The sequence below is a fragment of the Lathamus discolor genome, chromosome 1 (assembly GCF_037157495.1).
Source record: "Lathamus discolor isolate bLatDis1 chromosome 1, bLatDis1.hap1, whole genome shotgun sequence".
Lineage (NCBI taxonomy): Eukaryota > Metazoa > Chordata > Aves > Psittaciformes > Psittacidae > Lathamus > Lathamus discolor.
The window spans coordinates 28,753,215-28,778,407 of NC_088884.1; the positions used below are offsets into that span (position 1 = coordinate 28,753,215).

General features: G+C 40.9%; 1 protein-coding gene across 1 annotated transcript; it reads right to left on the bottom strand.

Moving 5' to 3' along the window:
* Nucleotides 1–632: 632 nt before the first annotated feature.
* SLC26A4 (solute carrier family 26 member 4) lies at nucleotides 633–24,320 on the bottom strand. The gene is made up of 20 exons (XM_065665884.1): nucleotides 24,112–24,320; nucleotides 23,683–23,822; nucleotides 21,434–21,544; nucleotides 19,663–19,853; nucleotides 19,052–19,216; nucleotides 16,299–16,451; nucleotides 16,105–16,187; nucleotides 14,983–15,130; nucleotides 12,474–12,587; nucleotides 11,607–11,684; nucleotides 11,308–11,403; nucleotides 9,901–10,007; nucleotides 8,470–8,539; nucleotides 8,059–8,151; nucleotides 7,871–7,966; nucleotides 6,706–6,936; nucleotides 5,202–5,256; nucleotides 4,731–4,876; nucleotides 3,910–3,993; nucleotides 633–1,788 (listed from the first exon to the last, which is right to left on the bottom strand). The coding sequence occupies exons 1-20, from the start codon at nucleotides 24,264–24,266 to the stop codon at nucleotides 1,765–1,767; spliced, it is 2,340 nt and encodes a 779-aa protein (XP_065521956.1). The 5' UTR covers nucleotides 24,267–24,320; the 3' UTR covers nucleotides 633–1,764.
* Between the last annotated feature and the right edge of the window lie 873 nt (nucleotides 24,321–25,193).

A 25,193-nucleotide genomic window follows, 5' to 3' on the forward strand; every position in this document is an offset into this window, starting at 1 on the left:
AGAGAAATTAATGCTTCCATCTGAGGAGGTGCACGTCAGCCTGGTTTGCCACATTCTTACCTTGTGGAGGTGCCTGCAGACATGCAGATGGCATGTCTGTGAATGCAGACCTGCATCTTGCAGGCTTAGACTGGAACATCAGTATCACCTCAATTCAATCCTGTATTGCATTTGAAATGAGAAACTTCACTGTCTGTCATGAAGGCTGAAATTTTTGCCTCAATTCAAGAGTACAGATGTCAGTCTGGTGCTGTTACCTGCTCTCTAAGATGCTGTCCAACTGACAGTTTATTGGATTTTCTTTTTTTCACTGATTTTGATGGAGTTCACTTAGGTCCTTAGGACGGAATCATTTATGTAGTGCTTAGCTTTTCACCCCAGAGTCTCTGCTAACATTACGTGCAGCAAAAATCTTCTCTGTGCAGCAGGATATAGGAAAATTTTGCTGATGTAATCACATAAGGAGATTTAAATATGTGAACATATTGAAACCAGTCAGCCCACATTGTGAAACTTAAAAGGGATTTTATACCTGGATGTTTCTTGTGCTTTTGTTACTGTCCCCTCACCATGCAAGGGTTTCTGCATTTAGAAGATTATATAGTGCTAAAGAAATTAAAGGTAGCAGTCTGTTTTCCATCAAAAAACATTTCTTTATTAAAAGTAAGAACATTGATTTCCTACATGTATTTTTTATGTAGCCCTAAAGTAAGGATTAAAGTTTTGCAGGTCAAATCGTTTATCTTTTGTAAATTATTGCACTTGTGCATTATGGACTGTGAAATGTAAAAGAACAGCAGCAGTTTAATGTAGACGATTAAAAGTATGCTATATAAAAATAAAACTATTAACTAAATAAAATCCTCAATTCCATTTAAAAATAAACCCACAAACTTCTATACTCGGTCATGTTCTGACTTTCTCACTTGCACTCAGTAGCAGCCTGTTCTACAGATTCCATTAAGTACTTGGGGACTAAGGTTTTCCTTAATTTAGTTTATGTCATGGTCTGCCTCATGATGAAAAATACATAACCTAACCAAAATAATCTTCTGTGTATACTTTGTTTTAGGGATGATCATTAATAGTAGTGCGTAATTTACTGTAATGGGACTAATATAGAACTAGTGAACCTGTATTCAAAGGTTACTTAATCCTACTTAAAGTTTTATAGTAGTTCATTGTCGTTTTCTGTTTTTGGGACTGTTTCACCTGTCGCCCATTTCAGTTATCAAACAGCCTGCAGCAACTTAAGGAATTGCTTGGAAAAGGTCATCAAGACTTGTCAGCAGGTATGCTCACACTAATGTTCGAGAATCCAAAGCCTTGACCAGCTAGAATTCCTGCCTTCTCATTAGGTGTGGTACAAATACAGAACAGAAGGCTTGCCATGCAAAGATTTTGGTCTCTCCAGTTCTCCTGGGCAGACCACAAAGCAGTTTTTCATCCTGTACACACTGATAAACAGTGTAATGCACCTTCTGTCTGACTAGTCCCAAAACTGAGTACATCTTTTGTAAAAGTCTTATGATTTTTTTCGTCAATACATCATATGGGAAAGTGCTTGCTGAATCAAGGTCCAGAATATTTCCAGGATAACATGAGCTAAAATTCAGAGTTTTCTAGAGATCTGTATCATTCACACAAACAATCAGATTTTTCTTGAAGTGCAAAGATTGGTTTCATTGCAGAAAATGCTTATATAGTACCGTTGGATAAATACTGCTGTGAGTTCACAGGTAGGACAATACCAGCAGGCCATCTTCATGAAGCAAGTCTCCGCATAGCCTAGTGAAATGGTTTTGAAAAGGTGGAAAGAAACAGGCTATGGTTAGTGCTGAGTACACACCACTTGGAAAATGAAATGCTTGTGTATGTATGTGTCAACTACAAACTACCAAGTTCAATGTGCCCTCAGAGAAAGTTCAGAGAAAGTAACTATTCTGGGGCAGGTGCTCTCTGACTTGTGTCTGTTCTGGACAGCTCAGCCAGGGAGCTGCAGGTCTGAAGGTTACTACCTCTCACCTTCAAAATGTGGCTATAAAGGTGGAGGACAGAAACCTCTCAAAACACTCTTTGGCCTTGGATTGGAAGTTTTTTGCCTGGTTTCTTATTTAATGACAATAATATGAGCATGTAATGAATCCCATTAATAGAAATCAGAATTGAAGTCTCTTTGGCATTCCATTCTCAAATGCTTCTGTTCAGAATCATGGTGTTTTTCTAGCCCTTCATTCTTTTCTGTACTGTGACTTACAGAGGAGTGGAAAGTGCTTCTCCCTATGTTCATAGAATAGTTAGGGTTGGAAAGGACCTTAAGATCATTCAGTTCCAACCCCCCTGCCATGGGCAGGGACACCTTACACTAAACCATCCCACCCATGGCTTCATCCAACCTAGCCTTGAACACTGCCAGGGATGGAGCAGTCAACCTCCCTGGGCAACCTATTCCAGTGCCTCACCACCCTAACAGGAAAGAATTTCTTCTTATATCCAATCTAAACTTCCCCTCTTTAAGTTTGAACCCTTTACCCCTTGTCCTGTCACTACAGTCCCTGATCAAGAGTCCATCCCCAGCACCCCTATAGGCCCCCTTCAGACACTGGAAGGCTGCTCTGAGGTCTCCACGCAGCTTTCTCTTCTGCAGGCTGAACAGCCCAACTTCCTCAGCCTGTCTTCATACGGGAGGTGCTCCAGTCCCCTGATCATCCTCATGGCCCTCCTCTGGACTTGTTCCAACAGTTCCATGTCCTTTTTATGTTGAGGACACCAGAACTGTACACAATACTCCAGGTGACGTCTCACAAGTGATGTTAGTGATAAAGAGTAATATTTGCATCTCTTGCAATATTCATACCAAACAAAAGAGGAGGGGGTGAATCAGGGATACTAAGTATCCCAATCAAGTGACCAAGCCCTGATGAAGTTTGAAAGACTTTTGCTTAGGGTCTGTTTCTCCTCTTACCAATCTGCTTTCCAAGACTACATTTCCTATGGAACTTCATGCTGTAGTAGAAACTACAATGCAGGGTGATGCTGAGAACCTCTACTCAGTCACAACCTCCTCTTACCATCTTCCCTCCAGGAACCTCTACATCCCCCACATACAGCAACCTTGCTGCAGCATTTTGATGGAGCATCACCAAGAGAAGGATCACAACATTTCTGCTGCTGGATTAGAGAGGCCAAGCACAGGGTGCTACCCCATTTTAGATCAGGAATTAAGAATGGTGTTCTGACTAGTATCACAGTAGCAGTATAGGAGGGACAGATAGTAATCATGGAATGCTCTGAGGTATTGATGCATCACCTCAGGCTATAAAAGGGCATTTAGCTCAATCTCCCTTTTCTGAGTAAGTGGCTTGTGCTATTTTATTGGCTGTTATTTTAGCAGTAAGTGCTACTTTCTTTTCTGGCAGCAACCTGTAAATACAAAATATTGCTTTAATGGTATTGTTGCATGTTGTTGCATGGTAGTTGTGTTCAGTACACTGCTTTGCTGCAGCTTCCTGTAAAATGTTCAGATTGTGCGAGAAAGTGTCTATTGTGTTAAAAAGAGGAATGAAGGAGAGAAGTTGACCATAGTTTTGGACTCAGAAGCCTCAAGCCTTAGCAAGTCTTCTTTTAGGCACTTAACTCATGCTTATCTATGTGTAAGCCTGGGTAAGGCAGAAGTAGTCCTAAAATGACAGTGGAGATGCTTGTGTACATATAACCTACTATATCTCAAGATTTCTTCCACTAAGTGCTGACATTCACGTACCCAGAGAGGTTATATATTTATGGAGATAAAAACTGTTGAGGGCTCTGTTCATCTGTCATAGTCTCACAGCATGACTCAGTGCTACAAAGGGATGAAGCCAGCAGTATTATATCAGTAATAGACACATTCAGTTCTAAAGTGCATACCTCTTCCTGAACATCAAGTTCATCATCAGGTCGGCTTGTTTCTGTGAATTCTATGGGCTGTTTAGACTCCTGCATGAGTGAAATCTTGACAGAAAGAAATTAAGAAACATGATGAGTTATGTGTTGCCTATATCATTGAAACTGATTATTACTGTTAAGTATCTTAAAACACAGAATGCAACTAGGAAATGCACAGAGAAGGGCAGTAGGCATGAACGCTAGTGTGGAACAGCTTCCATACACACACCAAGCAGAATGGGACTCTTCAGCTTAGATCAGAGGTATATGAAATTATTAATAGTGTGGGAAAGAGAGCGGGGAATGATTATTCATTGCAGCTAACAATCCAGAAATCCAACAGGCTTAAAACAAACAGGAAATATTTGTCATATAACACATTTAAAATTACAGAACCCATCTCTACAGGATAGTGTCAAGCTAAAACATGTAAAGGGATTCCAGAAGGGGTATGACAGACACATTGATGAAAACTCTATCTGTGTCAATTAAATATAATGGCTCAAACCTCCAGCTAAGGCAGTTCTTAAGCTGCCAGTGTTCAGAAACTAGAAAATGTGCCTTAGGATGAAGTGTTCTCCATATGTCCTGTTTCTCATGTTCTTTCCACTAACAAGGTCCTGTCAACCGATAGACCCTTCCTTTGATCTAGCAAAATATTCATGTACTACAGAAGCTGTCCAGTTTACTAGACTCCCACTTGTTTTTTACTACAGCTTTATGGCTAATTTTCAGTCATGCCATGCTATAATGGAAATTGCAAGAATGAATGACAGAAGGAAGGGAAATGTACTACTGGATACCTTTTCAAATATAGGATCCTGGTTTTCACTGTATGTCATTTGGTTCCTTATATAGAGCACAGCATCATGGACAGTCAAGAAGAATATGTCTTTCTTGACAGTGTCATCAAAGAAGGCACTCCGTTCCAGCTGAGATATAAGGTTATCTGAATAAAAGAAAATCATAACAGATTAATACGGTTTGAACTAATTTAAGAAATAAATGTCAAAATACATGGTTGCAGCTATCAGAAATCAAAAGTACAGCAAAATAAATCAATCATAGCTTTGTCTTGACTTTTACTTTTCATATTTCCTTTAAACCCTACCATTCTTTGTGTGCCACCACAGCCTGACATGTTTATCAGTGTCATAATCCACATTTTTATTAAACAAATACTCCCACAGACACATGTAAAGATCCTGTCTCACTCCTTCTCATCCATATTTTATTCTCTGCATGAATGGTAGTAGAAATACTTGGATGTTTACCTTGATATGAAGCAAAGTACACCCTCACATCAATTCTCTCAAACTCCCGAATTATCTAAAAAAACAAAAAGGAAAAAGTTTGCAGCAAAGTCTGTAAGGAGAAAATACGTACATATATATGCATCTATATAAGTACTATACAGGCACACAAATACATACTTCATTTGTTTCTGAGTGTCTTCATTCCAAATTGTATGTTTTGTCTATTCATGGTAAATAAGGAACTGCTATACTTTGCTTAAAGATCAGTAGTTACGTTGCTGAAGTTTCCTATTTTTAACTGTGTAAGTGGAACTATCCATTTTACACATACATACATTACTGCCTATTAAGGTTCTCATTCTATTTTCATAATATGCATAATCATGTAAGAACCATGTGGGCCTGAGCAAGCTTTATTTCCCCCCTGTATGTGTGATACGATACAATCTTTCATTGGCACATGCATATTTGTCTACACAGATTTTTCCCTTGTGCGATGCGCCAGATAGACCTGTTCTTGGATGAAAAAGATGTGTATGGAAAGAGTCATGTCTGTGGACCCCATATCTTGTTTGACTCAAAAGCTGGAACTGAACCAAGACTAGGCAGAAAGCTGAAGCAAGGCACACAGCATTCTTGTATTTCAGGTAGTTAAAAGGTGGGACACTGGATTCTACCCCTGGCTCCTTGGTGCCAGGCCAGTCCTTAGAACAGTGTTTTCAGAGCTGATTGCTTATTCCATCCCCTTTTGTTCATTGATAAACTAGAGTCTTGGTAATCTAAGATCTGGTCTATAGATAAGTTAATCAGTCCCAATTACAAAATGAAGTTAGTGAAAGCATCCAATCTGAACATAGAAAGTATCACAAAAGACTAAAGACTGAACAATCTGGTCCTACATACTTGCAACAGGACACCAAAAAATACTGGAAATACTTGGCCTTGATCTCTTCACTTCATTTACCCTTCCCTAAACTAAGAACATTATCTTCTTACACAGTGTGATGCTTGAAGATGAATTAATGAATGTTGATGAAGTGCTCTGATATTAGCTACAGAAAACCCTATAAAGAAATGAATCATTCTTCCTTCACAATTTAAATAATATTGAATGAATAAATAAATCTTGTGGTTAAAGACTAAAAAGTGATGGTAGGATGAAATTTTTACTACCTCTGTGTCGAGTGAGCATCATCCTGTGCCCAGCTTAAAGCAGGAGGCATGTGGAAAGAAAATACATCACTAAAGTATTTCATAACATATACATACAAGGGGACCACATGTTGCAGTTCTAATTTTAGATTACTTGACTATGCAACCTTCATATTGTTCTTGTAATGCATTTTAATTTTTTTCCCATGTAAAATAGGCACACACCAATATTCTGCATCTTGCTGTAGAGTTTTGAAGGTATTTTTCAACAACAGACCTCTAAAAACCCAGAAATTAACTTCAGCTCTTGATTTACATACTAATGACCAGTTTCATTTTCATGGAACCCCAGAAAAAATATTGCCCTTACCGTTTTTATTGATCTCACAGCCACGATATCCAAGAAGGTTACTGCTCCAAAATCAAGAATGAGACTGTGGATGGGCACCTTGGGGATGTTTACTTTGACTGGGAGTTCTGAATTCCAGTCCACCTGGATCTCTACTTCTTTGGTGGGAACTTGAAGATCTTGGTTGTCTTCGGGTTCCTCATCAGTCTCAAAAGCTTCATTATTAACACCAGGCTCACTGATGATGCCATTCTAATGCACAGACAATATATGGAATATAGTATTTAACCATGGAAAAAGTTTTGGACTTACAGGAAGAACTTCCCTCGGATACCTTCCATTTCAGGAATGAACAAGATGGATATTTATGACCAGTACCCCCTGCTTCCGACCCCTGGTAATGTGGTTAGCATAACTATCACCACTTCATAAGGCAAGCAGCCATTCCCTGTGACTAAGCAAGTCACGTATTCATCCTTCCCCTCATTTTCAGACCATGAAGGTCCTGTGAACCAAGTAAACAAACCAAACAGATTTCTCCTTTTGCTTCCTACCAGCCTCAAGATTGCTGGCCACCAATGCTGAAAGGACTCTCTTTCCAGCCTTGAAGGTCCCAAGCACCCAGCAGACCAGGTGTTGGTGACCCCATCAAAGAACAGGGAAGCATAACAGTGCACAGAGAACTCTCTATAAAATAAAGCAGTTTCAAGTCCCAGGTGGGGAATTCAGATAAGAACTGCTGCTGGAGAGTGAAACCTGTGATACCGCAGTGGCTGCTGCTTTTAAGGAGGATGTGGAAAGCTATGTCTACCAGCCAACTGATACAGCTTACATGTGCATCAAAAGCTGGATAACAGGAGCATGTACCCATGAAAAAGACAGCATTTTTACTGCACAAAGACAATCTGAGGTGGTGAGGGGTAGAGGTAACATCAGGGAATCTCTTGCTTCCGCTCCTGTTAACACTATGACTGTCAGAGCTGCCTGGATCTGTGGGGTCTTTGGCAATAGGTGTCCTGCTCTGCTAAGTCTTCTGCAGTCCTAGACTTCCTACCATAGTAGTAAGTCACACTTTTCCATCTTTATTTTAGAGATGAGTACAGAGGAACTCATAATTAAGGCTCAAGTAATAAGCTCTAACAGTAATCCTTTGAGAAATAATAGAAACTAAAAAAATCCAGCTTACCTTAGTAGCCTTTAATTTTCCCTTCTTGATTAGCTTTTGTATCTTCCTCAGTGCTTTGAGTCTCTTATTATATACCTTGACTGCATCAAATCCCACCTACAGAAAAAGTATCAGAATTATTTAACTTTACCTAGATAAAATTCTGAAGACATTTAAGAAGCATCCAAATCCATCGCATTATCACTTACTGTGGATTTAAGGCTGCTTTTCAGTCCATCAATGTTAGCATAAAAAATTGGACTTGAGAACTTGAGAATCTTCACACCTTCTGGTTCTATAACCTGATGCCGAAGAATATAAGGTTAAGCAACAACAACCATAGTTTGGCTAATAAGAAGCAGTTCAACTGTTTCAAAAATTCAGCTACGTATCTAGTTCACAAAATAATGGCATATCTTTGCTGATAATTGAGGTAATGTAGTTTTCAGAAGCTTACAGCCCCAGCATGCAATATGGACCAACCATCTGGATCCAGAATTCAGTCCTGAAACTTGTTCTCTTTGACCACTCCACTTCCAAATTCAAGTTGTCCACAATATGCACAACTCTGTCTTACAGTGGCTTGTAGACTGCATGGAAACAACTCAGCAATGACTTACATTTTTGTAGTCCTTGACCTTCTTGTAGATGTCTGTGCCAGGAATATTTCCAAAGCTACCCCATGAAGGACTAACAGAAACAAAAAGAAAAGACGGTGAAGGTAAACATCATGCTTAGGCATTCACAGGATTGAACGGATTGCTGCATACAAACCGTCTTAGACTCTTGTAGTCTGCTGCCTTCTGTCAAACTAAGTCTCATTGCAAAAGTGTTGTATCTGCTTTGTGCCACTGTGTCTTTTTCTGATTTGTAGTGAATGGTCCTTTTCAAAGACAAGGTACCGTGGTCTCAGCCTACTTGCTGCACCATTTTTATGTAGAGCTGAATGAAGAACTTGTTCCATTTGTTTCCCAAACCAGAAAAATGTTTTAAAAGCAGATTAGTTTGGTTTGAATGAAAAAGACTTTTTTTTTTTTTGCTCTGAAAAAAATGATCCCTTTTTCTTTTTCAAATAAACTGAAACAATACATTTACATTCTTTTCAGATTACTTACAATTTTTTGTCCAGCCCTTTTAATTTTTACTTCTATCGATAACAAATCAAAATATTTTGCAGTCTCTGTACATATTTTTAACAGCTGAAGCAAATTGTTTTGAAGTTTGTAAAGCCTCACCTTCCTTTTAATGTTAGTTTCACATATCTGTGTTGAATTTGGGAATTTTGGGGGGTTTGAGGCTCTTCAAATTCCATTTTTTATAATCTACTATCATGTGGCAACACTTTCAAGGCTTTATTTTTATGCATTTGCTGACAGTGCAACTGTCCTTTGGCATTGCCAGTAACCATACTCTGTGGACTGAAGGAAAGGAGTTATATTGCGTTTTCAGTGATAAGATCAATGAGAAGTAACATGATGGCCAAACATGATTCTGCAAAGCCATCTTTTCTCACCATTCCACTACCATGTGTTCTTTGAGCAGCAACACATCAGCCACAAGAACAATTTTTTCTCATATTCTCATGATTTCTCCTCCTTTCACAGGCATACACTCAGTATTGTATAAGCAATAAGTGAAAAAGTTATTGGTATATGCAACATGCTGTTCTAGTATTACATATTAAGAGTTACTATCATGATCAATTAATTACAGAAGCCCTTCATACATCTTTGTATATTTGATCTGGAATATTCCTATCCTTTCTAGAACTCAATTATGTGGGTGCATAAATAACGTATGGCTAAGTACCACCAAAGTACCCACCATGATACAGAATAAATAATGGTAAAATAACGTAGCTTCTCTTTTATCAGTGTAATTAAATGACAGCACACAGACAGTGTTTTATTCTAAAGAACAGATTTTATCCATTTCACAATTTCTGTAAGCCCAAGCAGATTTTGTGCCACGTATCATCTTGCTTTTTAGTATATTGTCTTCCTTTATCATGGTATAACAACAACGATTATTTCTGATCCTGTGTTACTTACAACTGAACTCTCAGCACAACTGTCAGCAATCCAAATAAAAGGCCAGCAAGTAATCCCAAATCAAGTCCCAGAATGATGGATGCTACACATGTGAAAACCCAGATCACCTGGAGAGGAAATGACAAATGTAAAGTCTCTTAATTATAACTCCTGGCCACACTGAAGAATCACTAGACCAGACAATATGAGTAGCAGAAAAATGTAACTATGGAGATGATCATAGCACACTGGCAACTAGCTGACTTCCATACAAAAGAATTCCCAACAGTTCTCAAGGACCCAGTTACTTCAGTGAAATTAAAGGAGGTGCAGGTAACCAATGTATTTTCCTTTTTTAATGGTGGCAGTCTTTGTTCATCTTTCATTAGAAATGGGAAAAAATTTACTTTCCCAAAATGTAAAATACTGTAAGGTGCCCATCTGCAGACACATAGAGAGGGATGGGAGCTCCTCAATGGTATCTGATAATCAGAACTGTTGCAAAAAGGGGTATTTCATATTAACAGGTTGACGGCACTCTCTAAGGTCTCTACTGAATATTCAGGCAGAACAGCTGAAGTGGGCTCCTCAGTTCCTTCCTGCGTCACTGCCCAGGCAGAACACCCAGTGGACCCAATCTTTCAGAAAGCCGAGTGCCTGCACTTCTCACTGCAGTCAGTGGGATCTTTTGCCTATGGAGAAAACTACTAAATGATTGACTAAAACTGTTCAAATATACCTGAGACAGGTACTGCTGAATGACTGTAAAACTAAGCAGAGTAAGGGCTGCATGGAGGAATTACTTTCCATGCAATCTTTTCCTGCCGTAACAGCCACACTCAAAGTCTATTCCACAGAAAACAGTTGGATGTGAGCAAGTATAATGGATTGTAAGAAAAGCCTGTTTATATATCCCTTAGCATGCCAAATGAATCCACATTCTAGCTTGGGTTAGTCTTGCTACAACAAGAAATCATATTTTCTGAGAACTAGCTGAGATTATCCAGGGAAATGGGATGCTAGTGTGGTAACAACATAAATATATGTCCATGAATTAAGAAAAGGTCAGCTTTTCTGACCCATTTAAACTGTGCAAGAGATAAAAGCAGAATGGTAAAGGTGGCAACAGGCCATCTTTATTGTGATTTCCAAACCATGTCAACACAAGAGTGCTGTGAACTATGGTAATTGCTATGAAGTAATCATCACTGCACAGTAATACCCTGATTGGAACCCTTACTGTGAGGTATATGGAATAAAAAAGATAAGTAGAATACTAGGTAAAACTCTAAACTGGGGAATTTTTAATTGATGTGAACCCTACAAAAATTCTGTGCATGTGGTAGTAAAGAGAATTTTGGATGGTGTTAAAAGGCAAAAAGAAAACTAGACAAAATTCAGGAAAAAAGAAAAAAATAGGTTACTTACAGCATCCACTTTATTCTGTCTCCACAGACGAGGAACGTCAAACACCTGCATGAACATTCCTTTCAAGTTAGCTATGACTACAGCTGCCAACACAGACTGTGAGGAAAAAATGATGAAAAAGTGTTATTCAGAAGCAGAGATGCATATTAAGATAGATAGCGCTCAACACTGTAAACCAGAGCCTTGTCTGGTATCAGTCACCATAGTTTAAACAGAGCTATTAATCCTGCCCATCAAAGTTGAGCATTTGGGTGCCTGATTGGTGCTGGTGACTGTACTGCAAAGGATAATTACGGTACCTTTTGTAAGGGCTCTAGCAATTTCCCCAGGGCAACAATGGCAATCAGAACAATCCCAGCTGAGATTATACCAGCAACCTGCGAGGAACAGAGTGTTTATAGGAAATGAACTTATTAAGACTCTATCTTCTGTTTCTAGGATTACACAGGAAAATGCACAAGTAGTTTCACGTTACATTTCTTTAGGAACAAGGAGACCTGCCAAACTGTCATTGTGCTTAGGCACACGTGGGCCATCATTATACACTTCAGCTAACACAGAACTCAATTAAGCAGGTAGAATAAACAACTGCACGCAAGGTAGTAGCTCTTGGAAGGGTTGCACTGCAGAGACAAATGAAAGGAGCAGAGTCTGTGTGTCAGCCAGAAAGGGGCCTGCTGGATAAGGTGTTGCTCTCCTCTGTTAAAGAATGCAAAGCTGTAGTACTGTAAACCAGCATAGCTTACTCAACATGAGAAAGACAGCACGTGGGCACATGATGAATGGCAAAATAGTAGGGCTGCTCAGGCCAGCACGTGGGAGCTTAAATACATCATAGGCAGCTGTGAGAGGACTTCTTCCCTCATCCTGAATTCCTACTGTGACAATTCAGTCCCTTAATTGGGAATGAAATTCTGGGGAATTAAGCTTGAAGCATTTCTGACCCCTAATGTAAATTCATGCCATGTAAAACTTGATTGCCCTCTTCCGGCAGGGCTACAAAAATTATTCATTACCAGAGCACAAGCAGCTAGCTAAGATACCTGTGGCTTCCGCCGTGCCAGAAATACAATCAATTTAGGACTACTTTCAACCCAATATGAAAGCTGTGCCTTATACAAGTTTAAATCTACCTGTGCACAGTACCAGTAAGAAGAGGTCATTACCTGAGTCTTTCCACCTGTGCTTTCCTGGACTGCAGTCCGTGAAAGAGCAGTAGTTGCAACAAAACAAGAAAAGGCACCTGAAAAAATGTTGCTGATCCCAAAAGCAATAAATTCCTGAAAGATAATTGGATGATGCTGTAAATACAGATGCCTGAAGACAATTCCGCAATGGAGAATGACAGTATTTTCTACAGTAGTTTATAAAGTAGGTAGCACAATAATATTGAGAAGAGTATGGATTAGTGACAGCTGTTAAATGTTTACACAAATTCCTCTTGTACCAGTGTAACCACCTGTGTTTGGGAACCAATACAATGAAGTTGATTGTTAGACCCTCCCTGGCATGCACATACTCATCGTGATATAAAGATGTTTAAAGTTTATTTCCATCAATGTCATCAAACCTAACATTTCTAACAATTACACTGGTATAACTGCATCAAGAAATGGGAATTGTATAAATTTAACTCCCAAGCATCATCAGCTAAACAAGTAATTTTAATCAGTGCAGAAGTCTGAGTTTAGACAAGCCTTTCATTAATGCAAAGTATTGTATTATTAGTAGAACTAATCAGGAACTTTGCAATAAAACAGTTTCACTGAAAACATCTAGGTTATTGAGCCAGAAGTTTTTCACTCTGATCATCCCAATGAACTCATGCTGAGTCCCAGGCAGTGTTCTCATAGATTTGCCCCAGGGTCACAGATGCTGGCATCTACTGATGCTGGTTGTTCTGCACAAGTGACAAGGACCCTGGGGCCTTTATGTCCTGGGATCTGGGCCATTTTTCTGCTGGGAAATGAGGCATTTGGGAGCTGCCTGCAACCCCATGTAATTGACAGAAACATTGTTTTCACCAAGCCAACAGAGTCACAAGAGCTTTTCACTCACTGTAAATTTTTAAACATACAATTTAAGATTTGGTTTTTGCTTTCTTCCTTCTTTTCTCCAAAATGAAATTTCCTGTGAGCTTTTCATTAAGCTCCAAATACAAGAGCAGGATTTTGAAGTTATATTCTTTAACAGAAGGACCTATTCCTGTGTGAATAGCTGTGCTCTGCAAGAAAATGTTGTAAGTATTGTTCTTAGTATTCTTAGACCTTAATGGTCTACGCATATATGAAGACAAAATAAACACTGGCAGACAATAGTATTGACCTGTCCTTCAAAATTATTTCACTACCTGCTGCTATGATGTTATTTTGACTTCTCCTATTCAAGTAAACTATTTGTCCATCATTCATGTCTGCATTTAACTTTTGTTAAGTGTAAAATTAATAGTACAGTATTGAAAGGAAGGCACTTTGCTTTTATAGACAGTAATTCTACTACTACAGTATTTGATTAATATCTTCGAAGCACATCAGTGCTGGCAGAACAGCATATTCCTCAAAAGAACAGCGTAAACAGCAGTTCCAGCAACATGTGTTACTCTTTCAGATTTATTAAACTGAAAGTCAATGGATTTGAGGCAATAAATCAAAGTGTTGCCAGATATAAGCTTCGTGTATTGTAAAGTGACCATCGTGTTCAGAAGTATGTTTTGTTACATACTGCAAAAGTGTTTCCAAAATCAATCTTTATGTAATCCATTAGTACTAAAATAAAGGACACATTAAACAAAGTACTCAGCTTATCTACTTATTGTAGTGAGTGCATTTTCTCATCTGTTCAAATGATAAAAATTATCATAAATGCAGGACAAGGAAGCTTTCTCACATTTTCACTCACACACCCATGGGCAAGTCACATAACCCCTGGTGAAGACACTGAACAACTGCAGGAATGCTCTAAGAGTTTATGAATGCACAGCTAGTGGCATTCTAGCCTTTAGAAACCAATGATTAAAGCAATTCAGCCATTTGGTGCAGACAGTTATTGAAGGATGTTGATATGCCGGTAAGCATTTACTTCTGTGAAGCTGCAGGACTTAGGTATACAGGTAAAGTACATTTATATTGATGTAACGTGTCATGCTGAGAAGCACAACAACTTTTTTCTGTTGGGATAAAATCATGCCCTAACTGAAAAGTTCAACTGGTACAAAACCTTCGCAGAGCCTAAGCCTAAATAAAGCTGTCCAGAGGAACTTCTTAACATTGTCCCTCATCCCCAGAGCACACCTCAAAATATGCCTTACAAGTGGAAATGGAAAGCAGGTTGCTAAAGCTGGCCATGTCAACTTGACATCACCAGAAAATCCCCTATGCAGTGCTTAGCTTTAGCTACATTTTCAGAGCTACTTGAGTCACTAAAGCAATACAAAAGGAATTAATTTCATTAAAAGCACATACTTAAGATAGAGCACATCTGGCTCATCTCTATGTGGTAAATTTGTCAGGTAATATATGGCCATTTCAGCTTTTATTTTTCTCAATAGTTGAAAGAATTTCTTCTGTCAGTTCAGCTTTAGCCTGGGAAATGTGTGTGGATGATGTTTCTTTCATTTGGCTACATGAAACAGAACTTACATTCACTATGTCTATAAACTCTTTTGGTTATACATACCTGGTTTCCATCAATAGCATAGTCATACTTGGTTGCATATACTTTCCCCACAGATACGGCAATAGCATAAGCAACAATAGCTATAGAAAAGGAGGCTGCTATCATCTGGGAAAACAGGCTGACATCTGGAGGTTCAGGAGGCAAAAATCTAGCATTTAGAAAATATATTAGTGTTATAATCTTTGATCAAATTCTGCTCTTACTAGAATTGTCAAGGAGTTTGAGGCAGAGGCATACAGGTTGCTTATAATATGAAGTGTAATGTTTCAAGTTAATAAAAAGGTGGAAACAGCCCATTGACATACAGAACACGCTTATCTAGCTCTCCCAAATCCTGATGCTATTAATCAGCAACAAAGCTCTCATTGTTCTCAGCATGACTGAGATTTGGCCTTATGATAGCAAAGTGAAAAAGTACATTTTTTGAAGCATTGAATAAAGGATGTATTGAATAGTATGATGAATTACATAAATATGTTAATAACACTTCATACTATTGTTAACATATTTCTTCAGAAGATCTCAAAAACATTTTATCTCCTACTGTGTTTCCTCAAATTTTAATTAATGAAGCCCTGAATACCAAATGGAATGTGAAGGTTACTACTGTGAAGTGCTCTGAATCTTTCAAGTGAAAGTCTCTACCAGTGCAATCCTCAACATCCTTGCTCTTATGACTACGGAAGTAACAAGATTGATTGGGATAATATTAGCAGCATGAATATGAACCACAGTGGGAGGGATAACTTGGGTCTACAGAAACTAAATCTATGCAGAATTCCATTAGTAAAAATCCTGGGTTTTTCTTTTTCTTGGTTTTGTTTTTTTTTTTTTTTACACTTTCCCATAGTCATACATTCACTTTATGAAGCAATTAATTCTCAGATGAACTTCATGAATCTGGTAGACATTCCTAAGCCAATTTTACAGATGAAGGAAAGCTAGGCAACATATTTGGGTGGCATACTTGACAGAGCCAGAAGCAAAACTCAGGAAATCTCCAGCTCTGAGTTCTAAACTCAGGTTGCAGCTCTCAATTTCTCTTTTACATCTTTTCTCTTACCACTGTCATTTTTAGTCAATTAAAATATTACCTATTTCCGAGAAAACAAAGGCACTTACCCTCTTGGAATGCTCTTAACAATGCCTGCATTGTATTTTTTCTCGAAGTCAGCAGCATATGAAATGCCAGTGGCTACTATTGTCTGTAATAAAATAAAACAACAGTTTTGAAACTTAAAAAGGGTTCTTGTGTTCCTGTAGCTAGCCCCATCTATTTTACCTGTTATCAGGTTTTGTTACGCTCTTTTGCTTACCACAATAACTTCTATTGGTATAGGTATAGGTATCTTGTGTTTGAACCGATCATTTATTTCTTTAACTACCATGCAGATAACAATGGTGAGGAGTCCAGCAACAAGATCTGCAATGTTGGTGGTCCCGATTTTTTCAAATGTTTCAATAAGAGTCTGAAAGATAAAAATGACAATATAAAACTTGCCCATGTCCCCTTTAAGGATGTGAAAATACTCATTAAAAGATCCAAGATGCATGGGGGTTTGGAGGAGGCCGAGTTACTTGTTCATTCAGGAGAGTAACTCTCTCCTGAAGGATAGGCTGAGGTATCCTGTCTTGACATACTGTCAAGGTGCTACAGAATCAGTGAATGGATTTAATGGTGAATTTAACTGAAAAAGCTCAAGTGCAAGAAATATCCACGCAGGGGGCTTCTGCTTTCTGATTCTTAGGAAACCAATGCTAAGTAAGAAGAGTTAAGTCCCGCCTGTGATTTATTACCTCTACCCTTTCTTGGAGCAAGGAAGGGAAGATCTATAGCTTCTTCACTTTGTCCAAGGGAGCAAGGGAGATCTTTATTTCTCTATTCAAAAGACAGCTAGCAGATGCATGGGCAAAACTCTAGTTCACTGCATACCTAGTTCATACGGTCTGTGGATTACATGTTTCCTATTTCCACTGCTGACATACAGAGAATGAGCATGAATATGTGGGTCCTGCCAGGCTGTGGAGAATCCCACACTTGAGAAAAGCAGTCACTAATCCTCACCTTAGAGGATAAGCAGAGTTCAGTCCCATGCTGGAGGACTTGACTCCCACAACTGGGCTGCTATAGGCAGCTCCCTTCTGTACCCTTGCTATGCCCTTGCTTGGTCCTATTGTTTATTGCAAGTAAGTGTACAGAGAAAACATGAAGTGATCATTACAGAAAAACTACAAATGCTCCTCTGTCATTCTCCTAAGCATCAGTGTCATTCTCACTTGCCCAATCTCCAAGAAAATGTAATCATTCCATGCATAGTGGAACAGCTTTAACAGAACGATCTGTCAGAAAATGGGTTAGAAATAGATTTCTTGCATCCTGGTTAGCTCCCCAAATACTGAGCTGTCAGTTTAAAAGCAAGGGGAGGATTGCAGCAGCAGTACCACTACTACCATTCTTTGGTGTTGGAATAAAACATCTAAGTAAGTGCTTAATCAGCTATGTTTTCTAAGCTAAAGAAGAAGCCTCCCTGAAACACTGAATCAGATGCCTTTCATCGTGTGACTGAAGCCACTTCTTGCCCGTTGTACTGCTTACCATGAATCCCATTCTCACTGACCATCATTTGCGCTGCTTCTGTTCACAGGGGAACAGTAATTTCCTCACTTGGGGTTGTGGATTCTGCTACTGTTGGATGCTTAGTGTTGCAGTTTGTTAAACACCACTTCTGAAGCAAGTCCAAAACTGGCTGAAGCTGGTGCAGCAAGTCACTGGTTGAGCACACCAGAAATCACAATTTCTTTGCTCTACACACTTCTGCAAACACATTGATGGCTTACCTGTAAGAACTCAGAAGCTTTGAGCTTTAACCTAAAAAGTCAGCATTCCACTCAGGCTTGCAGGAGCTGGAAGAACCATGTAATTCCTTTTCAAAAATACTTTCTACTAAATGTATCACCCTTCAATAAATATAAAAAATAGAGATAGAAAAACCTGCTGGATTAACAAGTCCATCACCCTGACAGGTCTGCTGTAAAGTCTGTTAGTACTTTGTCTCATTTTATTTTCCTTGTTTTGAAGGAAAAGGTTTTCATTAATTCTGAAAAGGCCAATAACATAATACTTCCCCCCACCCAAATAATCAACCATTTTTCCCTAAACTTTGCTCTGCTGTTTGCAGTTCTATTCATTCTATTATTGTTAATCTAGATGTCTAATGTATTTTTTGCCAGTCTGGTTGCCTGAAAGGGCACGTAAAATCTGTAAACACATTTTTTCATCTAGAACAACCTCTTTCAGAAATCTGTAATTCTGATATGAAGTGCTATGGAAGATCTAAAATACCGTGAACCTGGATAGTTTCATGCTGAAGTCAGTGACAAAACTCTCTAATTTTTCTGGGGAAGGAAACTATTCCCTAATAGGAGACCTCCAGGAATTCAGTAGTTCTGTAATCCAGCCAAGACGTTTCTCCATTTGATCGTTTTCTCTAAGATCAACAAATGGAGTTGTGAAAGCATTTAGCCTCACCTTAACTAACCAGTAGGTACCTGGCCTCAGGGTGGGAATCCACATCCTTCTTTAGGTATTCACAAGTATGGCTACAGTGTGGAATGGCAAAGGATGCCCTTTACCAGAATGACCTGCTGGTTTAAGAGTAAAGAGGCTTGGGACCAATCAGCTTTGGGAGATGACCTGACAGGGTTAAGAAATGATGGAATATCCTCCACAATAAGGCAGAAAGGAGGGGTGGGACAGAAAGTAGTCTCCAGAAGCAAAGAAGAACTGTTTTGCTGGATAATTACATTTAAACTTTATGTGAAAACTTGCTCTGTCTGAAAAAGACTTCAAGATGACAATTGACTTTCTGTCTGGGAAATACCAGAAGCAGCTACTTAGACCTGCACAGCTATCAATGAACAGCAGCAGATCTTCATGACAGTCAGAACTAAGGGAATGCCCTGTACTTACTGCCATATACATGGACCATTCCTGTATGAAATGGATGCAGAAGATAATCACATAAAAATTCTGGCACAAAACAAAAACAGATTAATAAGACATACTTACATATATTATGGAAAGGACACCATTATAGTTTTTTGTTGAAACATTTAGGACTATTTTCAATTGTGACACAAACACTTGAAAAGCAGCTGCAGTTGTGAATCCCCCAACAAGTGGATCTGCAAGGTACCTCACAATGAAACCAATCTGAAGGACTCCAAATATTACCTGGAAAAATCATGAAGAATAACAGCTCGCTAAACAACAAAAGCGGACACTTTTATTTGGTGACTTCTTATGTTTTGTTCTTTTGTTTTTGTTGATACAGAGTCTTAGGACCATACTCCCCCATTGCCACCTAGTGTAGCTTAATATTGTGTCATCTGAGGAAATAAAGGAGACCTGGAGAAACATGTGAGTGGCTGCTCCAGGACAGGCACCATTTGCACTTAGTTTCATTCAGGCCTCTTGGTCTTCAATCTGCTGCCACAGACTCTGCCCAGGATAAGAAGAATAATCCCCCAAAAGCTCTTCAGAGTTTGAGATTACTTTTCTTCATTTGTGTGTTTTACTACAGGAAAATGTCTTACTGCCCTAGTACTTATTTCCATGCTGTGTTATCCCATTAAAATTAAAGCTGTATCAACCTTGTGTCTTCAAGCCAACTATTTTACCTGTAAAATTCCAACCAGAAATGTGAGTGTACTAGCAATCAGCACTCTCTGTGCATCTCGGGATTCAGTGTCTATCAGTGTCCCAGTAACATTAGTCCCTGTAGCATTACTGCTATCTATGAGAAAATTATCATCAGGGGCCATGCTTAATACAACAGATCCCACCATCAAACTGACTACAGGGAATGGACCTGTAATGACAAACAGAACACACTGAAGTTTAATATACAATAAAAAGAAGCATTTATCAGACTAGACAAGTAAACTCTAAATCAGAAAATCCATATAATATTTTAAATGGGGTACATTAGTAGTATTAGGGAGCCACAGGCACTGCAAACATGACAGAAGGATGCAATTCCTTCCTTAAATAACTTACATTATTCACACAGGTGCAGTTTCATGCTTTGTTTAAGCCAGCTTAGGTCTGTACCAAGGCCAAAAGGGGCAACATGTTCCAACCATCTCCCTTGTATCAGCACCACAACCAGACAAAACAGATCGGTGATCCAGCTACAAGCAACAGTTACTTAATTTTTCTTTCTTTCTTTTTTTGTCTTTGGGTTGTTTTTTTTTTTTTTATCATGGTTAGTTTTCAGCTGGTCCAGGTTGCCACACAGCTACATGGTCATGTTGGTGGCAGGAACATGCAGCAAGGGGTAGGACCACATCTTTTGGCAGTAGTGTGGTATTACATTGGCTAAAGATGACTGAAACTATACTTAGGGCAAGATACAGAGAGAGTAAGTGATCACTGTGTTGGCAACACGCAATCTAAAAGTAATCTTATTTGTTTTAGTTATTTACTAACATTACACAGAAAATGTCATGAGATGTCTTAAAGAAGGAGAAATTAATGTTACAGATACCTTAGGGGACACTTCATGAATAAGAGTATTGAAAAAAGCATAGATGAGCATTTGATAATCTAGAAAGTAGTAATGTCAACATAAGTGGATGTGACAGCTCAGACCTGGATAGAAAATGTGAGCTGATAGGTAGGGTAGGAAGAGTCTAAGAAAGTGGGGAAAGCATACAGAAATATTTGATGCAGAAGAGAAGAAAGTTGATGAAAACCATAATATCATGCCAAAGCTTTGGGAGAGGAAAACAATCTATTCTTAGTGGATATGAACAAGGAAAGACTCTATTTTACTAAAATGAAGAAAAAGAAACTTCAGTGATCAAGCTGTAGCATGAATTTTAAATGTGAGAACTGACAGGAAACAAACCCCATCTTTTACAGAAAGTATTCAGGAAGAATCAACAAGGTTTACCCATAGCCTTGATGTGAGGATCTAGAGCGAGGCTGGAGTGGACACACAGGTTCTGGGTCTTCGCGACAGGCAGGAAGATGACATTGTCCACAGTGATCAAAAAAGGATGCAGCAAGGAAGGCTTGTAGAGAAGACTAAAGGAGCTGTTTTAGCCATCTTGAGCTTTAGCTGATAGACAAAATGTCTGTTCACACTGCCTACTGAGGCCTTGATCTTGTAATTTCTTGCAAAGAGTATAGCCAAAGACAAGATTTTAACTTCAGCATAAATGCAAGCAAAAAAGCATGCAGGGGCACAACTGAAGTTAGCTATTATGCATGATTGCCTGGACAGAGAAGAAATAAGCCTTAAGTACCCCAAACACACCAATATTAATATTCATCACAGCCACTTCAGTTCAGAAAGTAGTTAACTTGCATGAAATATGAATGTTCACAGTCAGGATTAACATTTTGTAATAGATAATTCACTGTAACTTGAACACATGCAGTTACCAACTGAGATGTGCCTTGATGTTCCCAGGAAAAAGTATGTCAGGATGGGAAAAAAGGCAGAATAGAGGCCATATCCAACAGGAACTGCAACCAGCAAAGCATATGCCAAACCTGAAATGACAGACCATCAGAATGTCAGACTTAAAATCTCTCAACAAACTACTACCTTGTCTAGAATAGACTTTCAGAAAGGTTTACTCCTTTTGTCCAGATACAATTTAGAATGTGTTTTGTCTGTAAATCAGTTGCAGGCACATATGTGATTATCAATATGTGACGGTACGTGATTACATATCCCACACTGATAGTTGAATGAGTAATTACTGAAAGACGTTCCTGTATAGGTAGCTCAAAACATAGGCTCAGGTATGAAGTTTAAGTGGGTGAAAGTGTAGCAAGAGTGAATGATCAGCCCCTAGAGAGAAAAGAGGGATATGTGAAGTGTCCTAGTTATAAACAGAAATTTCAAGCACAGACTCTGAATTATTGCACTACAAATATGCTTCAGCATGTTCAGGCCTTCTGAAAATCAGGCTGCTCTTTTTTTCTCAGTATCAGCTTATAAACCTAAATAACAAAAGTAAATCACACAAATTTGACAGTTTTGATCATTATCTTAGTCTTCCTTTGTATACCTGTGCAAGCTGTCAAATCCAACAAACAATGAAAAAACAAGTTGCTTTCAGTATCATATCCTGGTCAGCTCCCACTGCAGAGTAGTGTTCTGTCCCAAAGATATACTGCAAAAGCCATCAGAGTTCAAAACAATTTAAGTCCTGGTCATACTACTGTGACTGTTGGGATGACTACAAGCAACACACAGTTGCTGGGAGTTAGGGACTTCAGGGACCTCAAAATGCCAGAAGCCTCTTATTTTGGCAAACACTTTGACCAATTTTCCCCTTATTGCACCGTTTGGAATTGCAGATATTTTTATGTAATACAACTAGATTCAGATTTGTACTAATTTGTTTTTTTAGTTATTATTAATACATAGGTGGGAGACCAAACAGTGCATTTATTTCAGCAATCAGTTTTGTAAGTGGAATCTAATTGTGAGACAATCGGGCCCAGTGTAAAAAAAAACAAATGAGGGGGCTACAGTAAGAGCATAACAGCTGTTACAAGCCATATGAAAAGCCAGTGTAGTCCAGACCACTTTAAAAATGCACAGGACTCCTGCAACTGAGGCACTGCCTTCAGCAGAGATATTCCATGTCTGACACAGACTCTCTACAGGTCTGAACAAATCACTTGCTTATCCCTCAGGTCACCCTCTGCCTGGAACAGATGTCTGTAAAGGTTTTTTACTCTTCCAGTCTGTGCCTTCCTAGCATGCTCCAAGGGAACAGACAGTAGGGAATACTTGTGGCCAATTGGGAATGAGTAACCTTTCCTTGTTCCCCATATGAAGCTTTGTGCCCTTGTGCAAACACTTGATTTCCATTGAGGGAAAATGTGGGGTTGACAACCCAGCTTAACCTCCCCCAGTCCTGAGAAATGATGAAAATAGTGTAAGAACACTACAGGGATGAAAGAAATGAATGTGCTGGATCACGTCAGGGTTATAGCTAGTCTTGTCTTTGACATTGGACCTTAGCAGCTGCCCCAGACAAAATGGTTCTGCCCTTTTAGGTCTTCCTTAACTAACTTATTTTATTTCTGCCACTTTTCTGTTTGTTCATCCACCAAATTCTTTCCTAATAAAAGGAATAAGGAAATAAGGAAAACTTATTATTACAAGACATGTGCTGTAACTATCCATCAAGATTATACATTTTTTTAGTGTGAATACCACCTCCTCGAGGGCTGTTTTCTGCAGATACCTGAGCAACCTTATAGGCCAGATTTTAAAGGAGAGTGGATATCAAGGCTGGGCCAAAAAGTAGATTTCTGTGGGCAGCTGAAGGAGAGCTATAGGCTGAGATAACCAAGAAAGAGAAATAACACCACATTACCCATCTGATTTATCACAAAGTAATTAAAAATTTAAATATCAAAATGAATAGTCTTTGAGTAAAAGCCTTGGAAGAAAAGTTAAGGACGTCTTGAGACCACATCAAAGGAAATTTAAATCTTCCAGCCAAGCAAAGAGAAAACAGGAATAAATTAAAACCATCAATTATTTATTGCAAAATAGTACCTAATATCTAGTATTAAATAACAAGTCTCAGATTTGTAATTCCACCTGCATAACACCCCTGTGTTCAGCCAGCTCCCTCGCAGGGGCCCGACGTGCCGCGCTTTACCTTGCAAGGTGGCGACGAGGCCGGTGCTGACCCCCGAGATGATGTCGCTGATGAGCCACTCCTTCACCCGATAGTTGGGCAGCCACTCCAGGATGGGCAGGAAGGACTTGGTAATCTGAAAGGCCCTTTTTCTCGAACATCTGCGAGGAAACAAGTGATGAACACACCCCACGGGGCTGCACTGGGAAGCCCCCGACAGCCCCAAGCTGACTGCGAGCCGGGGCGATGCTCGTTTAAAGCGGCGATGCCAGGCACGGTGCCGTCTCCCAGGCAGGGATGGGGCAGTGTCGGGGTCAGAAGCGCTGTCTGCCGGAGGAAGCCGCGTCCGCCTTGGCTTGAGGGGAAGCGGAGATGGGTCTATCGGCGGACTGGCCCCCTCACCGCGCGTCCCGCACCCCCCGCCGCCAGCCCCTCGCCTGACGGACCCACCTGCAGGCGGCCTGCGCCCGCTCGCGGAGCGTCGGCGGCAGCGGCGGGCGCCGCTCGTTCTCGTCCCGGAAGCCCTCCTCGCTGTAGATGGGCCGCGCCACCACGTACCGGCTGAGCTCCGCCAGCGGCTCCGCCGCCCGCTCGCCCGCTGCCATGGCCCCGCCTGAGGCGGAGGGCAGCGAGCGGCGCCCGCGCCGGCACCCCCTGGCGGCCCGCCCGCGCCGCCGGCTCCCCCGGCCGCCCGCCGGCCCTCAGCCGGGGCGCGGCCCGACCCCGCGGCGCAGCGCTGTCCGCGTCCTGAACCGGCGGCGCCCACCGACGGCTCTACCGGCGCCCGCGCCCGCTCTCCGGCGCGGGATAGGGCGAGCCGGACCCGCCGCAGCGGCATTTATAAGGGCGGCCGCGGCCGGGCGCTTTATTTACGGGGAAACACAGAGACCCGGCTCCGGGCTGGACCGGGCGACGCCTCCGTCCGCCCTCCCCTTCCAGCCCCGGCGGCCCCTCGCAAGCCCTGCCCCGGGCCGGCGCTCGCCGGAGAGACCCTCCCTGCCCCGCGGGGGCCGCCGGGCCCTTCCCCCCGTCCCCTCCCGTCCCCTCGGGGCGGGGGCTGCACTTCAAAGCCGCCGCCCGGGGCAGCGCGGGATGCGGGTCGTTGTCGGGGGAATTGCCCCCCGGCGCGAGCAGCGGGGCACCCCGCACGCACGCGGACCCCGCGGCGGGCGGACGGGCTCGTCCCCCTCCACCGTGTGCCCGACGGCGGCGGCCTGCGAAGGCAACCGGTGTTCTGACGAGCCCGGGGGCACGGGGTCGGAGCAGCCGCCGCACGCAGCGCTGGGCCCACACGGAAGCCTCCCTCCAGTTTCCAAAGCCCTGCCGCTGCGTCCCATGATCCGAGCTTTGGGAATCGGCTCCATGCAGAGACACAAGTGCCTCATAAACCACACCTGCTCTGCGAACAGTCCCTGGGCTCACCCCGCTGCCCCAGCGGGAAGGAGAAGCGCTCCAGACTCCTCGTGCTCTTGGAGTCACACCTGAAATGACAGGAGGTGGCTGGGGTGCAGCTTCTAGTTTGCACAAGGGGG

Bases quoted from the DNA above. Each gene is read 5' to 3' on its own strand.
- SLC26A4 (XM_065665884.1), bottom strand. From the start codon at position 24,266: ATGGCAGCGGGCGAGCGGGCGGCGGAGCCGCTGGCGGAGCTCAGCCGG. The intron at 16,188-16,298 runs GTAAGCAAAAGA...ATTTTATTACAG, and splicing joins TACCAATAGAAGTTATTGTG to ACAATAGTAGCCACTGGCAT. The intron at 3,994-4,730 runs GTATCCAGTAGT...CTTTCTGTCAAG, and splicing joins AGGATCCTATATTTGAAAAG to ATTTCACTCATGCAGGAGTC.